This window comes from Peromyscus eremicus, chromosome 6, assembly GCF_949786415.1.
Source record: "Peromyscus eremicus chromosome 6, PerEre_H2_v1, whole genome shotgun sequence".
Classification (NCBI taxonomy): Eukaryota; Metazoa; Chordata; class Mammalia; order Rodentia; family Cricetidae; genus Peromyscus; species Peromyscus eremicus.
The window spans coordinates 80,748,046-80,773,445 of record NC_081421.1 but is presented as its reverse complement, the minus strand read 5'-3'; the positions used below and the strand labels follow the sequence as shown (position 1 = coordinate 80,773,445).

The 25,400-nt window shown below is 43.3% G+C and overlaps 1 protein-coding gene and 1 long non-coding RNA gene across 4 annotated transcripts in view; one reads left to right on the top strand and one right to left on the bottom strand.

Moving 5' to 3' along the window:
- LOC131913436 (uncharacterized) overlaps positions 1–13,156 on the bottom strand; it is a 123,152-nt gene extending 109,996 nt beyond the window's left edge. Inside the window, exons 1-3 of the long non-coding RNA XR_009379891.1 lie at positions 13,049–13,156; positions 7,215–7,268; positions 3,935–3,969 (exon numbers count right to left, since the gene is read on the bottom strand). This is a non-coding gene — a long non-coding RNA (uncharacterized LOC131913436). The remainder of the gene's footprint in view (positions 1–3,934; positions 3,970–7,214; positions 7,269–13,048) is intronic.
- A 78-nt stretch (positions 13,157–13,234) lies between these two features.
- The window catches only part of Ahcyl1 (adenosylhomocysteinase like 1), a 34,981-nt gene continuing 22,815 nt past the window's right edge, over positions 13,235–25,400 (top strand). The window contains exon 1 of one of the 3 annotated variants that reach the window (XM_059266065.1): positions 13,235–13,618. In XM_059266065.1, coding sequence (XP_059122048.1) covers positions 13,499–13,618 — 120 coding nt within the window. In that variant the 5' untranslated portion in view covers positions 13,235–13,498. Of the gene's footprint in view, positions 13,619–13,772; positions 13,993–25,400 lie in introns of those variants that run through there. The other 2 variants (XM_059266064.1, XM_059266066.1) reach the window with 2 other exon arrangements.

The window sequence follows — 25,400 nt, the reverse complement described above, 5'->3', positions numbered from 1 at the left end:
ATAGACAAGTTGAATCCTACAGTGCATTAAAAGAACTACAAGACTGGTTCAGCATACAAAGTTAACATACTGATTCAAAAACCCAGTTGATGTGGGCCATTACATACATAGGCTAAATAATAAAATCATATCAATATTTGCAGACAAAAGTCAACACTTATTCTTGGTAAAGTATGATCATAAACTAGCAATAAAGGAGAACTTTCTCAGCTTGATAGAGATTGAACAATTACAAAAACCCTAGAGTTATAATAATTAAAGTGAGGAACTAGAAGCTTCCACTAAAATGAGAAGCAAGCTAGGACGTCCTCTCTCATCCTTTTTCAACATTAGACTGCAAGTGCTAGCTAGAGAAAAAAGACAAGAAAAACACCAAAGGTATTTATATTAGGAAGGAGAAGGTGAAACTGTCTTTGTTCATAGATGGCATAATTGTATATAAAATTATGAAAGGATCAAAAACAGACAAAACCTTCAAGTGGGGAATGGTTGTAGTAAAGCTGCAGAATACAAGGCTATGTAAAAGTCAGCAGCTCTCCTACACACAAGCAATGAAAAGTGAATATGAAATACAGAACAATTCCACTTTCTTTTGCTTCTGTCAGAACGAAATACTTTGGTACAAATCTAATAAAATATGTGTAAGATCTAAATGAGGAAAACTACAAAGCCCACATGAAATAAAGGGCTCAATAGAAGTGACGTTTGGGCAAAATACAAAAATTTTTCAGGGCAAGAAGTGTATTCTGTGTGACAATGGCATATACATGTCACCATGCATTTTTGAGAACCCATATACAACAACAAAAGTGAGTCCTAATTTAAGCTGTAGACTTAAAATGATAGTGGTATGCTAATGTGGGTTCACTGTACGAGTTACTCTTCTCACTCCTGTGACAGAAATACCTTACAAGAAGACAGACTTATTTGAACATATGGTTTCAGAGGGCTGGAGAGCACGTGACAGTACCACCTTACCTTATGGAGGAAGCAGAGACACAGAAAGGGGGCAAGAGTGCACCTAAGGACCCCCACCCCCAGTGACACATTTCTTCTAGTTAGGACTTACTTCCTAACATTTCCAGAACCTTCCAGAATGGGTTGACACATGAACTTGTGGGGGACATCTTATATTCAAAACAAAAACTCATCAACTGGAACAAATGTACCACTCTGGTGGGTCACCGTTGAAGAGGCTGCATACAGGAGGGCAGTGGCTTTATAAGAAATCTCCTGTCTTCTCCAGTTGTCCCCGCCCCCAGCCCATGCCTCACCAATGTGGGAGTTCGTTCTCTCCTTCCACTATGTGGGTTTGGAGGATTAAACTCAGGTTGTCAGGCTTGGCAGCAAGTGCTCTTTCCTACTGAGCCATCTTGTCTGCTCCTGTTCTATTCTTCTGTGGCCCAAAAGCTGCTCTGGGAATGAATCTGTTTTTGAATTTAGCATTAAGTTAAATTGATGTGCATGTAAATAATTATGAGATCTGTGTAAGCATCATCATAATCACTCTATAGAACATTGTCATCACTTCTGGGATTTCTTTGTGCCTCCCTTTGGAATTACATTTCTCCCTATCTCTAACACTTGACAGAAACTGCTATGCTCTCTATCACTGGAGAATGTCATTATCACTGGAATCAGACATTATGCAACTTTTAGGACTGGCTTCTTGTGCTCAGCTTAATGCCTTTGGGATACATCAAATTTATTTCATGTGTCAGTCGTTTATTCCTCTTTAATGCATGGATGAGCCAATCTGTTTGTCTACTTGATTGGGATTGTAACAATTTGGGCAATTATGAATAGTTGTTATGTTCTTGTACAGGTTTTTGTGTGAATATAAATTTTCATTTATTTGGGATAGTTACCTGCCAATGCAATTGCTGGGTTATATTGTATATTTTATTTAATTAAAAAGTTATCCAACGTTTCCAGTAGCTGAGCCATGTTTGTGTTCCCACCAGCAGTGTGTAAGGGTTTTAGTATATGAATGCATGTTTGTCATCATTTGGCATTTTATTTTAGTCATTCTAATATTTGTGTCATTATCTCGAGGTTTTATTTTGTATTTTCCTAATGACTAATGATGCTGAACATTTTTGTTTTTCATATCCTCTTTAGTCAAGTGTCTGCTTATTTCTGAGTCAGTTTTTATGGGATTGTTCGCTTTCCTACTGTCTAATTTTGAGAATCTTTCCACATTCATTTAAAGGCAAGCCTACACTATATAAAGAGGCCGCATTCATTTATTTGTTTGTATGTGTGTGTGCCTATGTGCATTTATGTGCATCACATGTTAGCAGGAGCCTGTGGGGGCCAGAGAAGGGTTTCAAATCTCTGGAATTAGAGTTACAGATTATTGTAAGCTGCCATTTGGGTGCTAAGAGCCAAACTCAGATCTTCTGCAAAAGCAGTGCTTTTATCTTTGGTCTGGTTGGTAGATTTGGGTGTGGGGGTGGCATTACAACAGACAGAAAACAGCTATTCTCAATCTTCTGTGCATCTGCATATTTTTTAGGTTGAGTGGGTCTTTTAAAGGGTTTTGATTGAAACCACTGTAGTGAATAAGAATGGCCCCCATAGGCTCATATAGTTAAATGTTTACTCATCAGAGAGTGGCACTATTTGAGAAGGATTAGGATGTATTATGCCTTGTTGGAGTAAGTGTGGACTTATTAGAGGAAATGTGTCACTGGGGATGGGCTTTTAGGTTTCTACAGCCCATGCCAGGCCCAGTTCTCTCTCCTAGTGAAGCTTGCAGATCAGGATGTAGCTCTCCAGTACCATGTGTGTAGCCGTGCTCCCTGCCATGATGATAATGGACTAAACCTCTGAAACTGTAAGCCAGCCTCCAATTAAATGTTTTCTTTTATAAGAATTGCCTTCCTCGTGGTTTATCTTCACAATAATAGAACAGTGACTAATACAACAAAGTTAAATTTAGTTAGCAATTTGGAAAACAATCTATTGAGTCTTCAAATCTTCAGCATGTTATTTGGATCTTACATGATTTTTTTTTACCAGTGCTTTATAGTTTTCAGTATGTATTCCTGGACTTGTTTTAGGAGCTCTCTATGGAAATATTGCATTATCTGCTATTTTAAATGGCACTACTTTTTTGACTTTTATTGCCAATACATAAAAAATATGATTGATGACAAGGATTCTGCAAATATTTCAGATAATATGTTTCCTGGATTCTGGGTTGGTCACATTTGCTGGTCTGTAAATTAGATATGGCTTTATAGTTTGCTTCTGAATCTAATGGAAACAGACTTTTGTCCTTTGTCGTTTTGCTGACAGTAAAAACTAGTCTTCCCAGATGACACATTTCAATGATTGATGCAGCAGATGTTTACATTTTCCTACAGCTTCACTATCAATCTGTTTGTCTTCTGCTTTGCTGCCACACCTATGCCAAAATCTACAAACCAAGACAGCCAAGACTCTCAAGCAGTTCACAACTGTGAAGAGTTCCAGAGAGCTCCATGCATACCTGTTTGCTTTGTCTCCAGAAAAATACAAAATGCAGCCTGGCATGTGGCATATGCTAGTAATTCCAGTACTTGAAAGGCTGAGGCAGGATTGCTAGGAATTTAAGGCAAGCCTACATTATATAAAGAGGCAGCATCTCAAAACCTATCTCACAAAACAAAACAAAAATTGAAAAATCACTACTACCACCATCACCACAAAACAAACAAACAAATAAACTGAACAAGAAACAGCATGGCCTGTGGCTGGTCCCTTCAGGGTAAGGCTGGCCCCAGTCATCAGCCGAGACAGAGGAAAGTGGAAAAAGGAGAACTCTCCACAAGGAAGTCCTGGACAGAAAGTTAGTTGTTCACTTATCCCATTGTAGAGTACTACTGTCTATTCAATAGAGTGAGAGAGAAATAAATAAGTTAAAATTCATGTAGAGCTTTTTACTTACCAAAAAGAGGTCATGCAGAATCATTGCAGAAATTTCTAGAATATGGAAAAAAGTAAAAATGAGAAAAATGTGTGACCTGTAACTTCACCAGAGGAGACAGGTATTTTTATTTTTACCTTTTAGCTCTTGCTTCTCCTTTATATAAACATGTAATTTTATGTTTACTCAAAAAGTAGGCTATACTGTGATGCTGTTTTAAAAGTTAAAAATTTTCAGGTAGTAAAAGTATCACACATGTCATTAATTACCCTTCTATCTGGCTGCACAGTGTCATCTGTCACAAATTTTTATTCACTTGAATTTTTCTTTTCCTTTTGGAAGTGTAACAGAGTGGTTAATTACACACTTAATGCGGTAGAAAAACCTGATTGAGAAATCAACCATATCTAGTTTTCTTGGCTGTGGACTCTTCAGAAAGGAATGTGAAGTATTTCCCCCACATCCTCCCAAGAGAGGCCAGGACTTCAAGTCTTATAGGTAAAAGAGGTTGAGCAGTGGCTTGTTAGTTGGGAAGCTGGCTTACCCAGGGCAGTGGCTTCTAGCACCTGAGGAGAGGGTCAGAGATCATGAGTGACCAAGGACAGCAGCAGACACTGAGACCCAGATAGGTCCCCTTCCCCTCCCTGAAGCTGGCAACCCTGGTATGCAGATGGCTATGAGAAACTGGAAGACAGACTTTTCCGTGGCTGGCCACTGGGAAAGGGCATGCAGTGTGGTGAGTGGGCAGCTCAGCAGTCTACCCGGTGAAGCAGTGCCCACAAAAAGGAAAGGCCAGCATCCCACAGGTAGCCACGGAGCAGCCAGTAACTGTCCAAGCTCCTTCAGGACCAGCTGTCCAGTTCTACTTTAATTTGCCTGCTTAGGGATTTTGCTTTAGTTTACTTTTAGAAAAATCAAATGAGTCATGGGGAAGATCACTTAATAATTCTATTAGACCTCTAACTAACTGTGAATCTGGTTTGGAACCAGATTGAAATAAATTTCAAGAAAATAAAGAATATGGTCATTTCTTTCCTGCCAAGTGTCATGAAGCTATTCATTCCTTGCTACATGCCACTCCATGCCACTCTGATTCAATGTTCATCTATGACCACTGATTGTTCACCTCTGATGTCTTCTTGACCCCTGAGGAGTGGTAAGGTCTGTTGGGTCAGCCAACCCTGTGGCCTAAGCCCCTGGACTAAGGAACTTGAATTGGGCCAAGGCAGAAATGGCAAGATAATCTGAGTCTGGCCTCACTCCCTCTCAAACATGCTTTATAGTTCAGAGAAAGTTTCTTCACACGCCGCACCGCGCCCCCCCCTCTCCGCCCCCATCCTCCATCTTCTGATCGGCAAAGCTCAATCTACATAAAATCTAGACAGACACACACATCCACAGATGGTATATGCAGCTCGTAGTCTCCCATGTGTTTCAGTCAAACCAGGTATTACTGACCTGTTCCTAGACAAATCATCAATTTGGTACTACCCTTGCTATTCCCTCCATCCAGCATGGGTATGCCTCACTGCCTTTTCAAGTCCTATTCATCCTTTAAGATTCAACAAAATGACTCCCTTTCACAAGGCTGCCTCTATTTCTCCATGGGAAGCCATCTTTCTGTCCTCTTCAACAGGCATCTAAGACCGGTGAGCAGTCATCTAGGTACATTTTGCAAGCTCCCTGAAGGCAGGGGCTGTGCTTCGTTTATCTGTGCATTCCCCCACAGGACTTAGCTCAAGATTCTGGGAGTTATTATCAGCCAAATGTTTGTGGAACTAAAATTGGGACCTAGGTTTAGGTTTGGATGCAGTTCTAAGCTATTTCAGGCCCTGGAATGGGTGGAGTAACAAAGGGAATTCTGGGACTGGGAGATAAGAGTTCTGAACATGAATGTGACCTGGGCTTCAGTGCTTGGAACAAGCCCCAGCAGCTTAATCCCTCCTTGTCTAGCCCCTACAGGAACAAGGAAACACTGTGTCCTCAGGACTCTCTTCAAGATGACCCTTGGGCCTTTTAGGGACCTTACTTCGCCCATCCCTTCCCTATGACCTACCAAGTCAAAGGCCTGAGTACATCTGTTGAAAATGGTTGGAGGGATTTTGGTCTCTGGCTTGAGTTACATACTTGCTCTTAGCCCAAAACGTTGTTGACCCTTTGTCGGGACTCGGGAGTGTGGAAGTGGCATGAGCTCATGCTGGAGGTCCGGGAGCTCTGTTCTCACCACTACAGAATGGGACAAATTATTAGGGTGGGGATGAGGGAGGTTAACTCTTCTCCCAGAGAAGAGACCAGGGTTGCATTGGTATGATGGAGCCTGCAATTGTTCAAAAGCTGCACAGGCAGAGCTTCTGGTGATCATGGGGCATGACGAGGATTATCACCCTCAGGGCTGAGAGGTATGAAGGCTAACCTTGGAAATGCAGACTGGCATAATGACAGTTAGGACGGTGAAATAGTTAATGGCTTGTTGAAAAACAGGGAGAGTCCCTCCTCTAGGGGCCCAGCTGGCTGCAAAGCCAGGAGCAGAGGCTCCAAGGGTGATGCAATGGGGCCCGCCCTGCACACCAGAGAGGGTAAGGAAGGCTGACTCCCACCTAGCAGCAGCCTCCGCACCACCGGCTGACGACCACTCTCCCCTCTGGTCCCAACAAACCAGCCACAGGGTGGGTGGGACCTGGCAGGTAAAAAAGACCCTGTCTGCTTGAGCTGGAGCTTCTGGCTACCCTATTCCATCCAGCCTCCGAGCCTTTCCAGTCAAGCAAACCTTTCCATTAGCCCTCCTTCACATGTTCTGGAGTGTATCCATCAGGGTACCTAACTGGTCTAGCCAGCCATTCTCTATTTTGACTCCAAGACTACTTTCAGTCTTAGGGACAGGTGGCAGGCAGAGGGTGGAGGAGTCAGGACTGTGGGAGGCACAGACAATCTCTAATCCTTCCACCCTGTTAGCCCACTTAGAGGGTATATCCTGGAATAGAAACCCCCAGAAGCTTCTTTAAAAAAAAAAAAATACCAGCTTCAAGGACGGGCAAGCATCTTTGAACTCTTGAGTTAGACTGCTGTCCCCTTCCCACCTTTGAAACTGACACAGTCTCCTGTGAACTATTTCTCAGCATGGGGAACACAGAAAGACAGGAGAATCTGAGCTCTCTGAAAATATATTGGGGGACCCAGATTTTCTGACAAAGTTCTGATCTTAACTCTAAGCCCCATGAAGACAGGGCTGTGGCTGGTCTGTTTTCTATGGGATCCCTAGCACATCTCCTGTCACAAGTCATGGGTTATTAAAGTGACTTACCAGGCAGAGGCTGAAGTCCAAGGCCAATTTCACAATTTCTGCTATTATGGTAAACTGCTCAACACACACACACATACGGGGGGGGGGGGTGGAGAGAAAGAGAGAGAGAGAGAGAGAGAGAGAGAGAGAGAGAGAGAGAGAGAGAGAGAGAGAGAGAGAGATTGAGAATTTAGAATTCTGTCAGCAGCTCCTTTAAAGCCTCCAGCTTTTTTTGCTGGAACTTACATCTTGGTAACTTATGTTTGTGTGAATTACTTTTTGCAACTTGCTCCAAGCTCCCTTGTATTTGTTATCTGATTGGATTAAGTCATCACAAGCCCTAGATGGAGAGCTATTTCTTGTTTTGCATGGGAAACAGATCCAGAAAGATCTAAGATCACTGTGGCCAAGTTGGGAGCACAGTCAAAATCTGAGTCCTCATCTCCATCCACCTAGAAACCTGGCACATGTGTGCGAGCGTGCATGAGCGTGCACGCACGCGCGCGCGCACACACACACACACACACACAGAGGGAGACAGACAGACAGACAGACATCAGAAGTTCTCAAGTCCCCAGCACAGAATCTCAGAAGCCCGAAGGAAAAAGGTACTTGACCCGGCACCTTTGGATCAACTCTAATTGTTGACAAGAACAACTGCCCCTGCCACTTACATTTTGTTCCCTTCCTCTGTGCTGTGACCCAACTTTGTCCGTTTTGCTTGAAAGCCAATCACACCCATTCCTACTCCTCACTCCCAAACATGAAATTCAATTGCAGTGAGTTGGAAATGACTCAAAATGCCCAATAACAGGGGAAAGCAGTTACCCTCAGAAGGTAAATGAGGAATGCTTGGGTAACATAAGCCATGGCCAGTATGGAAGCCATCTTTGTGCATGGTAAGATTTTTAGAATACTGTGTTTTGAACAGAGCAGACCCCACAATGGCAGGCACCTACCAACCACAGGTAGTGTACAAATGAGCATCTGCAAATTAATAAGAAGCAACGGAGGAAGATGAATGAAAGATTTTTTTCTCTGTAGGTTTTCCATGTAATATTCAAATAATAACTTGTAAAAACAATTTCCTAATGCATATGACAAATGTTATTATCATAATAAGCAGAGGGAACTGTGAAGGAGGAAGAATTCATGCTAGAGCTGCTGAAATGGAAGAAGCCGTTTGGGAAGAGCAGGAGGCTCAGAGAGCCCCTCGAGAAGCAGGAAGCAGAATTCTTACATAGCCCTGGCCGAGGTGACCTGGAGTTCTGCTCCAAGGGGACCCTTCACATCGATAACTATGTCAGTGGTGCCTCTAAGAGCTGTGCAGCACAGCTTTCTTTCAGGTCAGAAAAAGGATGGGGGCAGGAAGGGTTTCTAGTACTACCCATGTCACTACAATTATGGGGCACTTAAAGTGAGGTCTGGCTGACAAGAGGCAAAAGGCCTGTAGAACAAGTCTAGACTTTGAGGCCATCTGGGAGTACAGAGGAAAAACTAGGCTTCCCTAAGACTCAGGGACTGTGCTCTCCACAAACACATTAAATTCAATGCGTTTCAAGATGATCCCATATCTCACCAGCCTCTCCATGAAGGAGTGTTTTTCTTCCCTTCTCCAAATTGGTGATTACCACTACTGCTCACCCATGGTACACAAGGTCCTATTGGCTATGTCTCCAACTTCAGCCTTAGCTCTGTGCTACTATACCTTATGCCCTAAACACACCAAAATAGTGACACACCATGACATGCCAAGCTGTCTCAATTGTCATGCCTTTCCTCAGGCTGTGGCTTCAGCCTGGATTTTCTCAACTTTATCCAACTATTTACTGTCAAGGCAGTACATGTAGCATCTCCATCAGTGAAACCCCTTTTGTTCATCCCCGGAACCCCACAGCACCTATACCCAGCTAGAGGCCAGTGCCTCATCTTATTAGTCTTTCAAGACACATCTAGCACTGTTCCTCGTACATCTTCAGCATTCATTATAGTCATGGAACTTATCCCTAGTGTTACATTCTGAGAACTGCATCATTGGGCAGTTTCAACTCTGTTTAACACCATACAGTATATGTTTGTGGATTGTAGGTCATATAGCCCAATATATAAGTTATATAGTACACCCATTGCATCTAGCTGTACAGCATGTTACTGTGCTGAATATATCAGGTAGTTGTAGTACAATGCTAAGTACTTAAAACCTTAAACATATCACAAAGGTATGTTTATATCTGTAGCACCATGAACATTTGAAAAAAATACGTGGTGCTAAAAACACTACAATGGCTGCTTTGTCATAAAATTATAGAAATGTTTCAATACCATTGTGATCTTCATTTGTTTCTGGTTTTTGTCTTGGTTTGCTTTCTATTGCTGTAATAAAGAATATGACCAAAAAGAAAGTTGGGGAGGGAAGGATTTCATCTTACATATTGTGATCACAGCTTACTATAAAACAACCAAGACAGGAACCTAGAGGCAGGAACAGAAGCGGAGGCTATAGACTAACGTTGCTTCCTGGCTTGCTACTTGCTCAGCCAGCATTCTTATACCACCCAGGACTTCCTGCTCAGTTGTGTGACTGCCTCCATTGGGCTAGGCCCTCCCATATCAACCATTAATTAAGAAAATGCCCCATAGACATGCCTACAGGCCATCTGATGCAGGCATTTGCTCAAATGAAGTTCCTCTCCCAGATAACTTCAGTTTGTTTCAAGTTGATAAAAATCTAACCAGGAGAGTTTCATTGTTGTGTTTGTTGAGATGGGGTCTCACTATATATCCCAGGCTAACTGCAAACTCACACTGTAGCCTTGAACTCTTGGTGATCCTCCTGCCTCAGCCTCTTGACTACTTGGACTACAGGTATGTGCTACATGTGGCTCCATAATAATCCTATGGAACCACTGTTGCATAGTGTCTGCATTGACTGAATCATCATGCACTGTATGACTATGCTTTATGAATAAAAAAATAACATGGGTTTTGGGGCAGACTAAGTATATTAGACTAGTCATAACAAGCCCATGTGAAAAGCTGCAATGCTATTACACTTTTAGTAAGATGAGCTTCTGATTTACCTTTGTCCTCCAGCCACCCCTTTAGAGAACAGGGTCCCCTCTGATCCCCAGACCTTTTGAAAACTTTCTACCACCACATAACAAGCAGCATTATCCTTAGGTCCCTCCTCTTCTCAAACACTGGCATAGGGATATGTCTAGTCTATGTGCCTTGTGAAGTTCTGAGGAGCTAACTTGCTTGCTGATGAAGGTAGTGCCAAGTGAGGAAGCAAAGACAAGCCATTTCTTGGCATCCAGAAGTGGCAGTCTCTTCAACTGAACCGTGTGAGGCTGTCTTGGGGTTGGGCATGAGGTAGGCAGCATGCAATGGTTCTCACGGATGTTATGTTGTCACACTCCCTGGCTGGGTAAGCACTTTGATCTCCAGCCTACACCTTGTATGGCAGCCACCGCTGCCTTCTACAGTGGCTGGTTTTCAGGAATGCCCAGGCCTTGGGCTGGAATGAACCACAGAGACCTACTGCCTCTCCAGCATCACAGGGCTGCCCTTCTCACCTTTCGACTAAGCATCCTTGCTCATGCCCCCTAAGGCCAAATCATCAGCCTCCCTTCCAGTTAGGCACTCGGGTAGGTGGCATCACGTGCTGGCCTCCATCTTGGCCCACTCAACCAAGTTCTACCCCCTGTAGGTCTGGTCCTGCCTTGCAGCACCAGCACTGGCTCTGTGACCTTGGAACGAGAACAATCCTCTGTCTCCTGGAGGAGGGTAAGAGAGGTACTCGTCAATCTCTAGGAAGCTCACGGCCTGGAGGCTAAAATACACAGAGAAAATGCAAAGCACTTGGACAATAAAAGTTAAAAAAAAAAAATCAAATCCAAAATACAGATACACAAGTGCTTGTTAAAAATAATTTGTCTCAAGACACATATTTTTCTATTCAAGGGACTTAGAGTTTCATAGCTGATTTCTAATGACTCTGCTGAACCCAAGGGCTCTGATAACAGTTTGGACAAACCCTAAAAGATGAAAGCTCCTGAGTGGGCCAGGTGTGGTTTCCAGGCCCCAACTCTAAGGAGAAAGGGGCCTGCCTGGCCCTGTGTGGATGTGCCTAGTGTTCTGATTTCATCTCTCTGACCAATGGCCATAGGATTCCCCAATAGAGAAGTCTGAACACTCAGAAGAGATGGGAGAATCCTCATGTTCTAAGACATAGGGGTACTTTCCGGCACTTCAATGGCCTTCTTCAAACATCCACACAGCTATTAGTCTGAGTAGTTAGGACACAGGCTTCTCATAGGAAGAATTCAGTGGTTCCAGAAGTAACTATTTCACACCTTCCCCAACCCTGAACATAAACCAGGAAGGAGGATATCTTTTAAGATCACAACTTTTTTCTTAATAGAGTTGATTCTTATAAACCTGGTAAGACCAGGCATAATGGCACAGGGTAAGAGTTCGAGGCCAGCCTGGGCTACATAGTGAACCTCTATCACAAACAAATAAACCACAACCCAGTGAGATGCGGGATATAAAAGAGTAGACATGGACAGGAATTTAGGGAAAAAGTCTCTGGGAAGACTTACTCTCAGCACAGTAGAGAAGAGTCTGGCTTCTCAGAGTCCACCGAAGAGAGAAGGGTGAAGGAAAGGGATGAAAAGGGAGTCGCAGGAGGCAGCTAAATATGTAGTTTACTAGTGAGTTTTGTGGGATATTGTGGCCATTGAGAAATCCCAAGTTGGTGAGATGGCTGAAATAACTTTTCGGAACATTTCAGAAATGTGATTGAAGACTGTTTGCTATGTGATGTAACCTCTCCCCTGGGATCCACAAACCTTCACTAAAAGTTCTGCTACATGTTATAGCCTCATTTTTGTGGTTTAGGGGTGGGATTTGGAAAGAGAATGGGCTGATGTGACAGCAAGAGCTAAAGAAACAGTCATAAGGCTGGAATAGTGAATAACATTTCAGATTAGGCAACCAACTAGAGCCAGAGGTGACCATGAAAACCTAAGTCCCCACAGTAATTCACAGAAATCCTGGGGATAACATTGTACTTTCCACAGGACATAGGAATTGGAGCCAATGTCATTTGAATGACTTTCAAAGGACAAACTACCCCAGCTGACACCAGCTTACAAACAAATGAACAAATTCTTGGAAAATATAAATGTGCCGCATGCACCTCTGTCATCCAGGGCCTTACATGGGGATTGTACACAGTAGAATCCAGAAACTGTGAGAGTGCTACATGAACACCCTGCATGCTCACTGTGAGCATTAGGGGGAGACTAATGCCTAGAGAGAGCACGCAGCAGTAGGATCACTTGGCAGGAGCTTTTTCTCAATCTGCCTCTAGTTCTCTACCCTCTGACCCATCAACCTTATCTTAATGACCTCTTCACATCAGCACTGCGGCCTGAAGGTCTCGTAAACAGACAAGGCCCAGGAGGAGATAGTGGCGGAGGTCATAAAGGGCTGTGTAGAAACCAGACTGCTCTCAGCTTGTTCTGCCCCCTATGAAGTCAAAAGCAAACACTGTCCCTTGGAAATGGGCTTCTGGTCCAAAGGGTCCAGCCATGGCGTGGGCTGTGAGTGAGTAGGCTGTCCCAGGAAGCGCCATAAGATATGTCCTGTGGGGCTCTGGCCTATGCTCCCAAGTATCGCTCTTTATACGTCCCCCATTCCCCGCCTCGTCCCCGTCCCCCTCCCTACCCCTGGTCCCCTGGGGAACTCGGTAGTCCAAGGCCCCTCAGTCCTGTGGTTTCCTTATAGGAACCACACACGGCTCAATAGGGCTGATGGCACCACCTGGCGGTGTACATGGTACAACTCACCCTGGGAAGCTCATCGCCCAGGAGCAGGAAAGAAGGAAGGACCGTCCTTGCGGCCCGGCCCAGCGTGGTGACGTCACCAGAGCGCGCCATTTCTCTCCGCCTCTTTCCCCACCCTCCTTGGGCCTGCCAGTACTTGACGTGGCGTCTCCGCCCTCTACCCTTACTTTGCGTGCGTGCTTGCGTGCGGCGGAGGTTGCTGCGCGGGCAGGTCGGAGCTGCGCGCTGCTGCTTCTGGTTCTTCTGTGGTCGCGGTCCCCTGTCCGGCAGTCTGGGACTGCGGAGCCGGCGAGGCGCGCGGGTCACAGCCCTTCGGAAGCCCAAGCAGCTCGGCGCGGGGCCTGGCGGGAAGGCGGGCGAGCGCGTGGCCGAGGGTGCCGCGCGGACGGGCGGGCGCCCGTGAGGGAGAGAGGCGGGGGCGGCGGGTTAGCCGCGGGCCGGGCCGGCCGGGGGATGTCGATGCCTGACGCGATGCCGCTGCCCGGTGTCGGGGAGGAGCTGAAACAGGCCAAGGAGATCGAGGACGCTGAGAAGTACTCCTTCATGGCCACAGTCACCAAGGCTCCCAAGAAGGTGCGGGGCTCTGGGTGGCGGCGGGGGCCCTCGCGGAAGGGGCGCGAGCAAGCCCCGGGCCCGGGCTCGGGTAGTTCGGGACTTCGGGCTAAGGTTTGGGGTGCTCAGGGACCACTGACACGATGTAAGGGGTGGCCGGTGAGCGGCCATGGGCCTATCTCGGGCCGAAGAGGCCGCTCTGACCTCGCTTTTCTTTGTCCCTCGGCCGGAGTCCTCCTGGATCTTTCTGAAGCCCGACAGGGCCAGGCCTTACGTTTGCGGCTGACTTTTTCTGGATGGAAGGCCTTGAGGAAGAGATTGGGAGGGGGTGAACGGCTCATCTGACCCCTGTGACCTCTCCAGGGGATGAGGGTGTGCAGGAAATCTCCCCTCAAGTGAGTGGGGAAATCAGCGCCCTTTCAAGGCATCTCTTGGGGAGCGTTGGCCGTTTAACCAACAACTGCGTGATAGCTTAGAGGCAAGAGGAAAGACTGTATAAACTGGCTTTTTTTATGCAGCTGAAGGCAACAAGAGATTGAGAGTCAAAATGATTTTCGCCTTCCAGGCTTCCAGTTGCTTGGAAGTATGCGAGAAAGGGAAATTTAGGGGTTGGTGACAGTAGACACTGTCAGAGATGCAGGTTGATCCCAGCCATGCGAATAGATCATTTAGACATCCCTCCAGAAAGAAGCTTGGGTGGGTTGGAGAGGTGGGTGGTAAGAAATGATTGCTCATTCTCTACTGCACTTACTGAAGCAGAACAAGGTCGGCCTATTGTGCTGTGGGTTGAGCTCAAAAGACATCCTTCTATTGCTCTTGGAAAAGGTGATCTATGGAGGGCTGAGTCTAGCTCTCAGTGGTGGGATTGAGATCCCCAGTGCTTTCTGTCAAACACTCCTTGACCTTCCACATATCTGGCACTCAATTAACAGTAGACCAAAGAACCTTTGCAAAGAGGTGACCTTTCTGAAGCCAGTGAAAACCAGGACAAATATTGCCCTCTTGTATAAAGTCATTTCAAAGCTAGTCCTGCCTACAGTATTTGTTGGGATTCAGGGCTGGTATAAATTCAGTAGAGCAAGGTTTGCAGGGGTAGTTAATCCCTGAGGTTCCTGCACCTGAACTAGTTAAGCTGTTCTAAGTGCCTGAGAGGGCTTTTTCCCCCTCCTCCAGGAAACTGATTGACAGACAGGTTTAGAAAAGAGAAGTCACCACTTTTCAGCTTCAGCTCTGTTTTCTCACAAAATTGGGATTGTTACCAGTAGTGCCTTTAAAAGGCTGTGGAAGATCCCTCGATCCTAAGGGATACAGTTGACCTCATTTTCAGTGCTCTCGTTCCTCTGACTGCTTTGTTGGAGAAGTGACCTTTTACAATCTGCACTGTTTGGATATGCAGTTAGAGTTTTTTTTCTTTTTTTGTTTTTTTTGTTTTTCGAGACAGGGTTTCTCTGTGTAGCTTTGCGCCTTTCCTGGAACTCACTCTGTAGCCCAGGCTGGCCTCAAACTCACAGAGATCCGCCTGGCTCTGCCTCCCGAGTGCTGGGATTAAAGGCGTGCGCCACCACCGCCCGGCTGGAGTTAGAGTTCTTACAAGCAAAATGCTTAAGCATAGTACCTCAGATGAGTTCAGGGAAAGAGTAGGCAAACCCTGACAGCCCAGTCTCTCTGACTCTTATCTCTAACCATAAGCCCATCTTCTTTTGTCTAGGTACTTGAGAGTATTTTTATTGTTCCTTTCCTTTATTTCAGTATAACTATATTTTTGCAAGCCAATACTGATAAGCCAAAGTCTGTATTATACATTGTAAACTCCTCGAGGCAAGGACTCATATTTACCATTATATCTATGGAACCTAGCTCTATACCTTGCATTAGTACTCAATTGTTAATTGCCAGTCTAGCTAACCAGTAACTGAAATGCTGAATGCCAGCAGCAGTAAAGATCCCTTTTCCTTTCTTCTTCCTGTAAGGAATATCACAAATGAGTATTATTGTGAAGCCAAGTGCTAATGACTTTAGAGACTCCCATTAGCTAAAATAAGCAAGTCTGCCAGGAGTGTGGGAAGACCCTGTTGTAAGTTTCCATTTGCTAGGATATGTGTCCCCAGGTTATTAATCTTGTTCTTTGAACTTTATTGTGTGGCATTTACATTGTACTTGTATTAAAATGCATTACGATGACTAATTACCCTTCCCTTAATGATGATAAAAGGCATTTATTTAGTTAATGGACCAGTTAAGGACTAGTCAAGGTCATGTAGTAAATTCTAGGTAATCTGGTTTTGGATTTTTTTATTCCCCCTGAGGATTTCAGCTGGACTTAACAACTTAGGTCACTTTTGTACCTCTTCCGTGTGATAATGTGACAAAGTATGGGAAAGGTTAGGGTGGAAGAGAGCTTGGCATAGTACAGAATTTGTGAGAAAAAGGCCTCTTTCAAATGGTGTAATCCTTCACCCATGAGGATTCCAGCTTGACTCTAAACCAAGTAACCCTTGGATCACTCCCATTCCTGAGGCCCCTCTGGAATTGAGGACATTCCTGGGGCCACAGAAGATAGGGGACTTCAGTGCTTCTCAATAAGATCAGACCCTAGTGGACTTTCCTTGCCAGCTTTTATTTATTGTTTGCTTTGTTTGAGATACAGTTTATGCCCATCAAGTAAAAGCATATGTATCTTATTCTTCAACTATAATGATACCCAGTGTGTATCCTTGAGTGTCTACCCCAGCGCTATGGATATTACAGGGCTTGTTGGTTTAAGACTTGAAATAGTTGGCGGTCAAGAAGCCAAGTACTGTTAATTGTATTCCCTTAAGTGAATAACTTGTGTGCCTCAGTTTCCTCATTTGCCTAAAAAGTGCCTGTTTGGAATAGGTGAAGCTAGAGACATTTGGAAGTTAAGATAGCAACAGTAATTTTTTAAAGTATATTTTATTCCCTCTTTAAAAATTTTTTACTACATTAATTTATGGAGAAGAGGACACATATGCCACAGCATGTAGGGAGTCAGAGGATAATTTCCAGGAGTCTGTTCTCTTCTCCTTCTACCTTGTGGGTGCCGGGGATCAAACTCAAGTTGTCCGGCTTAGTAGCAGATGTCTTTACCTGCTGAGCATCTTCTTGGGCCTTTTCCCTCTTTTCAGTGAGCATTTGAGGTAGCTTGTAGGGAGTCATAAATATGATACAATAGGGAAGACAAAACTTAAGAAATGATGGGAAAAATTGTTAACCTTGAAGGCTAAGATAATTAATGTGATTGACTATCACAAGCAACTCCATATAAACATCCTAACATCCCTAAGAACATGTCCTTCAGTAGACATGAGAAATAATGGAAGACTCCCCCCCCCCCCCCCCCCCCCGACCCAGAATTACAAAGGCAGTTTTCATTGATTGCTATGGTATAACTCACATGGTAAAACTTACTCACAACTTACAGTGTTTTCAGGTAGTATGGTCAGGAAAGCTTGAAGTGAGAAAGGAGTCCTTGAGTTGTAAGAAGTGTTAGCAGTTATTCGAATTTAATAAATCTGCTACATTGTTGCAGAGACAGTAACTGTTTTCCGACCTTCAGAAATTGACTTTGTGCCAGGTTATTGTTTTTCCATAGAATAAACCCAAATCTCCAATTTATTGATGAAATCTCCTTTGATGGATATGTTTCTCTAAATACCTCTCAGAATATTAATCATTCTCTGCATTTCTGAAATCTGAGGAAGAAGGACACAGGTTTCTGCTGAGTGGTGTATTAAACGACTTTTGTGCAGAGTTGTTGATCTGGGTAAAGTGTATGTAGTTGTATGTAATGCTAGTTCATCGGGAGCCATGAAGAAGCACACCAGGCAGAGCCCAGTGAGTACTGCTTAGGAATAAACATAAGAGGGAAAGTCCAGGTGCTCCTTTTCTCTTTAATTATCTCATGGTACAGTCTTCATGCTGTTCTGTAGCTTTTTATACCAGTGCCTCAAAGTCATCAAGAAGAAATTAGATTGGTTGCCATTTCTCAGCTTTATGGTTTGTTGGTTTGTTTTGTTGTTGTTTTGTTGTTGTTTTGTTTTTTGAGATAGAGTTTCCCTTTGTAGTCCTGGCCATTATCTCTAGACCAGGCTGGCCTGGAACTCAGAGCTCTGCCTACCTCTGCCTCCAGAGTGCTGGGATTGAATCTCATCTTTATGTTGTTAAGTGTCTCTATTCTCTTTAAAGCAGCTGCTTTGTTAGTAGGAGTCAGGAGAATAAGATTTTTTATTTTTATTTTTGAAGTCCAAGGGCTCGAACCCAGGACCTTAGATATGCTAGACAAGTTGCCACAGAGCTATAGCCCAAAAGACTTTCCCCTCCCCCCAGTTTCTCCACAGGCAATGGTTCCTCCTCTTACTTGGTTTGATTTCCTTAGATACACTCTAATTTCTAAATGAATTTGTTCTGACCTTTAGACATTTAACTTCTAATAGGTTCATTGTTTACATCTTTGGCTGGCAAAATTATAAATATGGTTGAGTGTACACTTATAATCCTAGCACTCAAAAGGCTAAGAGAGGATCATAAATTCAGGGCCAGCCTGCATGGACTGCAGAAAGGTCCTGTCTCTAAAAACAAAAGCAAATAGAAAGTAAATGTGTTTTGGATCCACCAGAAGGGTGTCACCTGGATCCAATATGTTACCCATTATATATTCTTGTCCAGTTACCTTAAAAAACATGTTTGAACCATAATCACGGCAGGCATGTTAAACCCATCTGTGGTAGCTATGAATGCGGTACAACTTGTGATTCTCAAGTATACAATTTGTGCAAGCACTGGCTAGCAAGGGTCTGGGAGGGGATCTTTTTCTTTTATTTTCTTTTTTTAATTGTAATGATTTAGGGGTCTTTCCAAAGTAGAATCCTTGAATCACATGAAACAGAAAGACTTCTGAACTGTAATTTTGAGTTTTTCCACAGAAATGTGTGCCCTTCACTCCACAACACCTACAGAACTAGGTGGAACACCCACACTTCTGTTGAGACTCAGACTGGATTTGTTTGTTTCTATCTCTGATCAGTTTTTTCTAAAGATAGAAGCTCAATACTTTAATCTCAGGATGCATGCAAGTTATTGGTACTGTCTAGTGGTATATAGTGGGACTTAATCATTTACTACCCAAAGCAGACACAAAGTTAAAAAGTGTGATAGACTACTAGTAATAGGTAGTATTTGGGATTCTAGAGTAGAGATTGGAAAAGAACTTTCACAAAACCATGTTTGTGGAACTCTCCAGGTACACTTCTGCCTTCTTGCCATGAAAAGTCTCAAATACCTGTTAATGTGACTATATATGTAATTTGTGGGACTTTCTGGGTTGAATGTGCTCCCTTCTGCACAAGCCAGTTTTCCTCTTTTAAAATGGACAACTAGTACTCACTTTTGTTATCATAAGGTAGCTTCATATGTAGGAGGGGTTGAATGGCTTGCTATTTATACTGTTGTCTTGGACCTGCCTCAGGCTTAATTCTTTATGATCTGAGGGATGATGGTGTAGTTAGTAACGCATGCTCTGTTACCTGCTTTTCTCTCCTGCCCTGTACCTGCAAGGCTACAGTGGTGTAGGCATTGACATCCCAACAAGCCTGTGGTTCTCAAAGTGCCAAGGAGAACGCTCTTGTGCTAACCCACAGTGATGCACTGTTGTTTGTGACCTAAATGTGAAATGGCAGAGTAAAGGAATTGAAGGACTGGAGGAGATTACAGTAACTTCCATTGACTTTGACCTGAATGAAGCTGTTCATACTAGATTTGGAGCAATGACAAGATTTATAAAGTTCTGTTTTTAATAATTGGCTCTAACTCTTCTAGTACTTACTAATTGCATTACAGTGTACCTTCAAGGCACAGGTTTCCATAGATATTATGGGAATTACTTTATCCTTACTCCCACAACTGGCTTGACCTTAAGTCCAGGCTTTTGGGCTGTGACCTGTTTTTCTTATAGCCCTAGGAGCCCAAATTTAATATATATCCTCTCCCACCCCGCCCCCCACCAGCCATACCTCATCTCCTTCCTTAGCAGACCATAGGGAAAACTCATTTGGACTCCCTTGTTAACGTTATCTTGAAGATGTAGAAGAGAAGTTTATTTTGTATTTTCGGAATGGAACCCCTCACCTCTGTCTCTAAGTCTAGAAGAGGTAACTACCTTCAGAGTGTAGACAGCAGAGAGTTGAAACCCGTCTCCTTGGGCCTGTCTGAGGAATTGCCTTTAGTCGTTGGTGCATTAGCAATTGTGCATAATTGTTGTTAATCTTGTGAGTTTTAATCTTTGAAGAATTTCATGAAATCATAATTTCTGACCTTAGGAAAGTTCAGAGGAGCACAGAAACACATGTTTGCTTCTAGAGGTTTTAATAGGACTGCCTGGAACTCATTCAACTCCTTCATAGACCCTGACTTTAAAAAACCCTGCTTTAACTAGGCAGGCTTCTCCGCTTCGTTATCTCCTTTCTTTACAGATCTAGAATCTGCTTTTTTAAAAAGATGTCTAACTTGTGCTTTGTCCTTGTGGTTTGGAATAAAGCTGAGGCTGGTGGTATTGTCACCCTCCTCTTTGGGAGGCTCCTTGCCTTTCCAAGGGACTCAGAGTATAACTCAGAGACTTTTCACACAGAAACCAACATTTCAGCAACTTTGGGTGAGTACCATCTCAACCCTACTACTCTTCATATGAAACTGTACTTTTCAAACTATTTTTAAGACTGAGCTGATGAAATCTGAATTTTACCATTTGATTTCTTTAGATAGAGCTTATTGAGATCAAGGACCATGTTTTACACATAATGTCTTATGTGTAGTGTTTGAATGTTTATTGAATCAAATACTGTGAAATGATTGTCCCCAGGAGAAAGTAAGTTGGACTCCTGTGGTGACTGACTTGCTTTCCCTTTGTTCTGGCTTGACCTTTTTTTTTTTTTTCACTAACTTACACCTCCCTTATGAATGGATAAGGCAGTAACTAGGGACAGCAGGGGAGAACTTAATGAGAATTTCCACTCATTTAGTAGAGCTCTTTCTAATGCCAGAAATGGAAGGTAAGGGAGGAAAAAGAGAATACACAGTACATGGCCTCCTCACTTACTGGCTTAATAGCATGGAAACATATCTTTAGATGTAATGAGGGGTGCAATTTGAAATTCTCACAACTTTAAGTCTTTAGCACTGGAGGACCCTCTGCTCAAAGTTCAAACTGGTATCCTGGATTTAAGGGACAGGGACTTTGAGAGGCCTAGGGAGTTGCAAGTTTGAAGAATAATGAAGAGTTGAACAGTTGGATTTGGAAGGTATGTTAGGCTCTGAAAGTATTAGCAAGCAGCCTTGCTGGCAGTGCTGAGCAAATTTCCCAGCTTTCTTCCTCTACAATGCTGGCTGTCCATTATGCTGAATCAAAGGTGAACTTGATACTTAAGGCCTGATGTGCACTTGTCTTTGAAACACACCTTTAGAATTACAGTCTTCTGGGAATGGAGCCAGTGCTGTCTTAATCATGAGCTCTGGTTCTGGTTGGCATTAAATTTTGTGATGTTTCTATAAAGTGTGTGACTTTGGCAAGATTTGGGGGAGAGGGAGACTTTCAAAATTCCTTGTTTTGGAAGATGAAATAAGTGCTTTGTAGAGATGGCAGATATGTGCGGTTGCTCTGGTAACAGATTCAGTTTCCTGTCGGTGTCCAGGTGGTTCCAGCTTCTAATTCAGTACTTGAGTTTTTAGTGCCAGCATCAGTACCGGACTTCTTAGCAAGCAAGACAGGAAGATTCCCAGTGTTGGCTTGTTATGAAGAGAGTGACCCAGCTGGCTTCTTGTGCTGGTCTTGATGAATTGTGAATCTTAATTACACTGATCAATACAGTGGCCTTGGTAACAGCCTTGTAGCTGCTGTAGAATCTGTTTGCTTCAGGGTTGTAACAGAAAGAGACTAAGTTGGTCGAGGACATTATGTTCCCACTGTAATAAGCTGTAGGCTAAGTCCAAGGAAAAACAAATCCTGGAGGGGCTGACCTCACTACACCCCTTCTCAAGTATTTCCCAGGAGGAAACGTTACTCTGGAGGTGGTTTCTGTTCTTATTTGCTTGCCAGTTGGGAGTAAATTGAGGTTGACAAAGAAGACTTGGTTTTTAATGTTGTGGGGTAAAGGATGCTTCCAGGTTATAAAGGATAGGTGGAAAGCATCTGTGATGAGAAGGCCTCTGTCTGCCGGTTTGTCATAGGGAATGGATGATTGTCGAAATTAATCTCAGCCCTTGATTTTTTCCTATTTGGAGAATATGGAACTCATAATTATGCACATTCCTTTCTGATTCCATAGAGAGGGGATTAGCTGAGTGCTGGGCATGATTGGAATGAGAGCATATTGCCAGTTTTTACTAAATCTGAACTAAACCATATTTAAAAATAAATAAAAAGAAAACAAAAACAGTCTCTGTCTTGTTTAGATAGACTGTAGTGTTCTCCTAACCTCTTATGGATCCATCAGATGCATTGTTTGTACTGACAAGTATAGTTGGTATTAAAGTAGCTTCTCCAGCCTGGCAGCGGTGGTGCACACCTTTAATCCCAGCAATCGGGAAACAGAGGCAGGTGGATCTCTGTGAGTTCGAGGCCAGCCTGGGCTACAGAGCGAGATCCAGGATAGCCAGGACTACACACACACACACACACACACACACACACACACACACACACACACAGACACACACACACACACACACACAAAAAAAAAAAAAAACCTCAAAAAAATAAACAGAAACAAAAAAAATAACCTACTGCTGCTTTTCTCACATATTTGGAGTAGGTCTGGAGCAGAACTCAAGGAGCCTGTGGAGTCAACTTTGAGTAACCCCATCATCTGTCCTATAGAGTTTAGATTCCCATGAGACTATTTAGGTCATTGGAAGCTACTCTAGGCTCCCTTAACCATTGGAGTTTAGAGCACTCTTAGAGCTGTGTACATACTCCATGTAGAAAAGCAAATACAGTAAACAGAATAATTTGAAGATAGGATATGTGTCAACCTGAAGCCTGTCCATGGACCCAGGCTAAGCACCTGGAATGATTGCTTATCTAGAATTAAGGATGTGTTAGGTCAAAGGAAGCCCTGAGCTGTGCTCTTTGGACTTTATCTCCTAGTCTTCATCAAAACAGGAAGACCATTTACGAAAGAGTGCTAGGAGGTAGCTATGGAAAAACAGGGAACACCAGTCTTCTCTAAGCCAGTACCATTTCTTCAGTTTAAATTCTTTTTGAAATGCTAAGATAATTCTAACACTTTGTACATACCTTTACCTCTAGTTTCTGCATGGTCAAGTCAGAATGAGAATTTAAACTTGTTAGTTTATATTATGAATTCCTAGACTGAAAACAATAGTATTTAAAGATTTTGAGAAACATTTTGGTGAAATTCTGATTTAAGAAAAAAAGCACAGAAAGATGTAATTGATTATTGAGGAGTTGCAGAGATAAGAAGAAAGATGAGAAGCATGTGCTAGGGAAAAAAGGCAGACTTTAGGAAGATGGTTGAGTAAGCCATGAGCCATGGTACCAGCTAAGCCATCGTTAATATGCCCTGGTGTTTGACCTGAGCAAATGGCCAGGCCTGCCTCAGGATAAGTGCTGCAGGAGCGAGGGTGGAACTCCTTTGGGGCACTGAGAAAGAACACAATAGGAAGACATGTCCATTTGAGGCTTTTCCTGCCTCCTCTTCTCTGAAAGCTGCCCTTAGGGTCACCACAGCCCATGATGTCCTTTACTTGAGGGATCCTTACAGGATTATTTTTTTTCTTTATGATCTTGAGAACGTTCTACGCCCATACTGAAAGACTACTGAATAAGGGGGTATTATCAGGGTATTCGAAGCTAACTTGGTGTATAGACTCGGGTCCCATTAACAAAGTCCCATTTCTCCCCAGAGAAGTCAGGCGACTCTACCTGGTACCAGTTCTAAATGCTTTTCTGTGGGAAAACAGGAAGCCTGCTGTTAACACAAGGCTATTTCATGGTTTGCTTAGTGAAGCATTAAAGCTGAGGGGGTATAATAAATACCAGTTGTCTTTCCTTACCAGCTGGAGTGGTGGCTCAGCAGTCATGAGCAATCGTTTCCTGTTCTTCCAGAGGACAGGAGTTCCATTCCCAGTGCCTAAGTCAGGCAGCTCACAACTACCAGGGACTGCAGCTCCAGGGAATGGAGCCAAGGCCCGCATCTATTCACACACATAAAAATAAATCTTCTTTTTTCATGACCAAAGGATTTTTAAGCCTCACTTCCTAGGGCTTTAAAAATCTATTTTACATTTCTATGCAGCCTGTAAAGGTATATAGTTAAACCTTACATTCAGTTTTATTTTTCTTCATCAATTTTTTTCAGCTTTTTAAAGATATAATTGACAAAATTGTATGTACCCAAGGGCTATAATGTGATACTTTGATATTTGTACACATTGTCAAGAGATTACTATGATCAAGCCAGTTTACATAACCATTTCCTCAGTTACCTTTTGTGAAAATTTCCAGCACACTGCTTAGCTGTTTTGTTGAGACAGTACAGCTGAGCACTCTCCAGGAAGTGCTCCTAGAACTGGGTCGAAACCCCTTTGGGGGTCAAACGACCCTTTCACAGGGGTCGCCTGTGACCATTGGAAAACACAGATATTTACATTACGATCATAACAGTAGCAAAATTACAGTTTTGAAGTAGCAACGAAAATAATTTTATGGTTGGGGGTCACCACAACATGAGGAACTACAGTGGTTTTTTATTTTATTTTATTAGTTTTCCAAGACAAGTTTTCTCTATATAATAGTCCTGGCTGTCCTGGAACTCTCTGTAGACCAGGCCGGCCTCAAACTCACAGAGATCTGCCTGCCTCTGCCTCTGCCTCCCGAGTGCTGGGATTAAAAGCATGCACCACCACTGCCTGCTGGATAGTTCTTTGTTTAAAAACTACATTTGAAATATACATCTGATGCATATATTAAAGTATGGTACCTCCTCCTGGAAAATACTCGGTGAGTTTCTCAGGTAAACCCTCTCCCCATAGACACACAAATCAGTAGTCAGTTTTAACCATACCAAATTGGAATCCTCCCTGTACAAAGACAGGTGGTTGTGATATAAATATGAAATTACTTAGTAAGTAGTCAGTATTGGATTGCCCATCCATTGTCCTTCACTCTGTAACAATAAATCAAAGGAAGCGGGAATCAGAGCAGAGCTTTTTGCCTCTATAGAGTTTAAACCCTGCTGGTCTGCACAGTAGTGTCTAAACAGCAGGGCATTGACAACTTAGAACATCATATATATTTTGTCCCTATCCTTTCATTTATTTCAAAATGTGGGTCCTGAAAGAACTTTTTGCCTTCTGCAGAGGTCACAGTTGTTCTTTATTATTCTCCACAAGCCTTCCTGAAACCACAGTCTTGAGTAGACTAGCCCCTGAGACCGCAGGAGGCTGCTTTCCCCACTGGGTTCCCAAGGCAGGGAAATGCTACTGAGCTTGTGGCTTGGTTGGGGGTTTTGTTTTTGTTTGTATGTATGTGAGTGAATGTGCATGTAGAGGTTAAAGGACAACTTGCAGGAATTGGTTCCGACCTCCGTGTTTGTCCCAGGATTGAACTTAGCTGTCAGTCGTGGTGGCAATCACCATTACCCACTGAACCATCTCACCAGCCCAATATTCAGGATTTTATTGTTTAACATACTAGTACATGTAGATTTTAAACTTCCTTTCTCATCAACTTTTAAGTAAAAATTCTAATCTAATGTTCTAGCTAGTGTTC